A 2,699-nucleotide genomic window follows, 5' to 3' on the forward strand; every position below is an offset into this window, starting at 1 on the left:
TGGGAAGAAAGGGGTCAACAGTACCACACACGCCACACGCAGCTGTTCTAAGAAGTTTAATACAAGAACACAATGAACAAGGAATAAAGCACAAGCACAGTCAGGAAAGCTGCCACAGGGAACAAGTTTGGAACTATTCAGGAGTTGTATCAAACACTAAGCCATATTTATAAGTCTAATTTGGAACCTGGTGCAAGAGAAAGTTGGGGGAGAAGCCATGCATGAAATAAAAAAGATCTACACAGATATAAACACCCATATTTTCACACTTCTTTTTTCCATTTTTCCACACAAGGAATAAATTCAAAAGGAAAAGCCTATTTTCCCACAGTCCCTTTATTTACTACGCATATATGAGAAAGTCCCATGAAGGCTTGGCTTCAAGGAGGCTGACTTCATTCTTCTGGACCCCACTCACCCCCAACAATTTAGCAATGGAATGCTTGGGACACAGACATGAAGACCCAGAAGCCAGAAAACTGTGGCTCACTTAACTGGGCTCACAAGGGCTTCAGTGTCCTGAGAACACTTTCACACCCTGTTCTCCACTAGGTCCTTACAGATCTCTGAACTTCAGCAAGTCAAGTTGTGAGGCAGAGGAAAGCAATATTTTGATCCAGCAAGCCCTGGGTCAGTCACTTCATCCAAGACAGCCACACATGCCAGCTCCAAGCAAGTCCTCAGGGACCAGCAGCTGTTTGCTTTGTAGAGTGCAAATTTGGGCTTTTTCCTTCCCTGGATTTCTTCTTGCTGCCCCTGCTGCCAAACTCTCCACTGTTCCCTCTGGACCCCAGACAGCTGCTTGGCGTATGTGTGTGTAATTTATTGTTCTGCTGCTGCTGGCTTGTCCCCAGTCTCCGGCTTCTCAGCCTGTGACTCTGGAGGGATGAGAAACTGGACTTCCTCTGTACTGACAGCTACTTTATCTGGCTGGAGCCACCTCTTGAAATGTTCCAAGGTGCTACAAAAGAACAGAAGAAAGGAATGGCTGGATCAGACCTCGCTGATTAATTACTTAATGATTAGCTCAGTTACTCAAATACTGCCTTCCCGCCCACCACCAATTTCTTCCTACAATTGTTTTTCCCTGCTACCACAAGGGCACTGTGCAACTCCTCTGACAGCTGTGCATCCTGGCAGTTCTCAGGCATAATTTACCCCCTAGCAGGCACTTTGGCTATAAGCAGCACCAGGCCCCCTTCAAACACAGGGCCTCTGAAGGCTCGATGAGACTAGCTGAAGAGCTTATGCCTCAGTCTTACCTTTTTTGCCTCAAAACTGAAGAGGAGAGAAATTGTCAAGAGGATGAGACACTCAAAAAAATACCAAATTATTAGTGAGGCAGAAACTGAGCATCTTCAAGGCTTTTATACCTGAGGCAGTCTGAGGCTCAATTACACATACAGAGCTTATTTGTAAGAAGTATAATTTTATGTGTGTGGAAGGGGCTAAGTTCCTAAAGATAGAAACATCTGAACACCCAATGTTCCCACCAAGAAATAGCCACTATGTCCAAAGGCTCCTTTCATTTGCCTGTGGAGAGGGATAAGGAGGTTGTCAGGCTCATGTCCTCCTCCCACCTTTCTTAAATACCCAATGTCCTATACCTTATAGCTATTAGACATTCACAGTAAAGTCTAAGTGAATGGAAATAATGTAATCCTCATTCTACACTCTTTAATAGCACAAAGAGCTATTTAAATGGCTCACACCTTTCATTTCAGCTGAGGCAGGAGGATTACCACAAGTTTGAGGCCAGCATGGGCTACAGAATGAGGCCATATCTCAACATAAATAAATAAACAACAACAACGATAACAAAGCACCAAACCAAAACAACAGATCTTAGGGATTTCTTTGTTTCTTGTTTTTTGAGAGGGTCTCCATAGTCCCAGACCACCTGGAACTCACTATGTGGACCAGGTTGGGATCTCACAGAGCTCCACCTGCCTCTGCCTCCTGAGGGCTGGGATCAAAGAAATGCACCACCACACCCGGTATAAAACAGCAGATTTTAGATGTCAGTCAGGAGGAACTATGGATTGAGTAGTTACACTGTACAGACCATTACTTCCTTGCCAAACATATTACATGAGGAGTTGCATACCTGGCTTTCACAATTCCACTGAAAGGTGGCCTGTTTAAAATCCAAACTTTGAAGTTTGAAAAAAAATCACAAGATGTAGGTGTGAGGAACAGACAAATGTCAAGAGGGCAGAAGCAGCAGGGGGACTCGTATCCACAGCTCAAGAGAATCAGGTGAAGGGGAAATTCAATCATCTACAACCCTTTCATAGAACGATTCAAATGATTTCTATAGAAAAGGGAAAAAAGGCCTGGAGAGATGGCTCAGTGGGTAAGAGCACTGACTGCTCTTCCAGATGTCCCAGGTTCGATTCCCAGCACCCACATGGTGGCTAATAACCATTCATAACTCTAGTTCCAGGGGATCCAACATTGCCTTTCTGACCTCCATGGGCATTGCACGACATGGGTGCAGTTACACACATACAGTCAGTTCACTCATACACATAAAATAAAAAGAATAAATAAGCCGGGTGTGGTGGCGTACGCCTTTAATCCCAGCACTTGGGAGGCAGAGGCAGGCGGATCTCTGTGAGTTCAAGGCCAGCCTGGTCTACACAGTGAGTTCCAGGACAGCTGGGGCTACAGGGAGACCCTGTCTCAAAAAGACCAAA

The 2,699-nt window shown here is 45.0% G+C and overlaps 1 protein-coding gene across 4 annotated transcripts in view; it reads right to left on the reverse strand.

Moving 5' to 3' along the window:
* Positions 1 to 334: 334 nt before the first annotated feature.
* Positions 335 to 2,699, reverse strand: part of Ccdc32 (coiled-coil domain containing 32) — a 19,611-nt gene continuing 17,246 nt past the window's right edge. For all 4 annotated transcript variants that reach the window (XM_008846765.3, XM_008846761.3, XM_008846764.2 and 1 more), the window contains one exon: positions 335 to 961. In XM_008846765.3, the coding sequence (XP_008844987.1) occupies positions 823 to 961 (139 nt within the window). In that variant the 3' untranslated portion in view covers positions 335 to 822. The remainder of the gene's footprint in view (positions 962 to 2,699) is intronic.

The sequence above is a fragment of the Nannospalax galili genome, unplaced genomic scaffold, assembly GCF_000622305.1.
Source record: "Nannospalax galili isolate Female #2095 unplaced genomic scaffold, S.galili_v1.0 scaffold342, whole genome shotgun sequence".
Taxonomy (NCBI): domain Eukaryota; kingdom Metazoa; phylum Chordata; class Mammalia; order Rodentia; family Spalacidae; genus Nannospalax; species Nannospalax galili.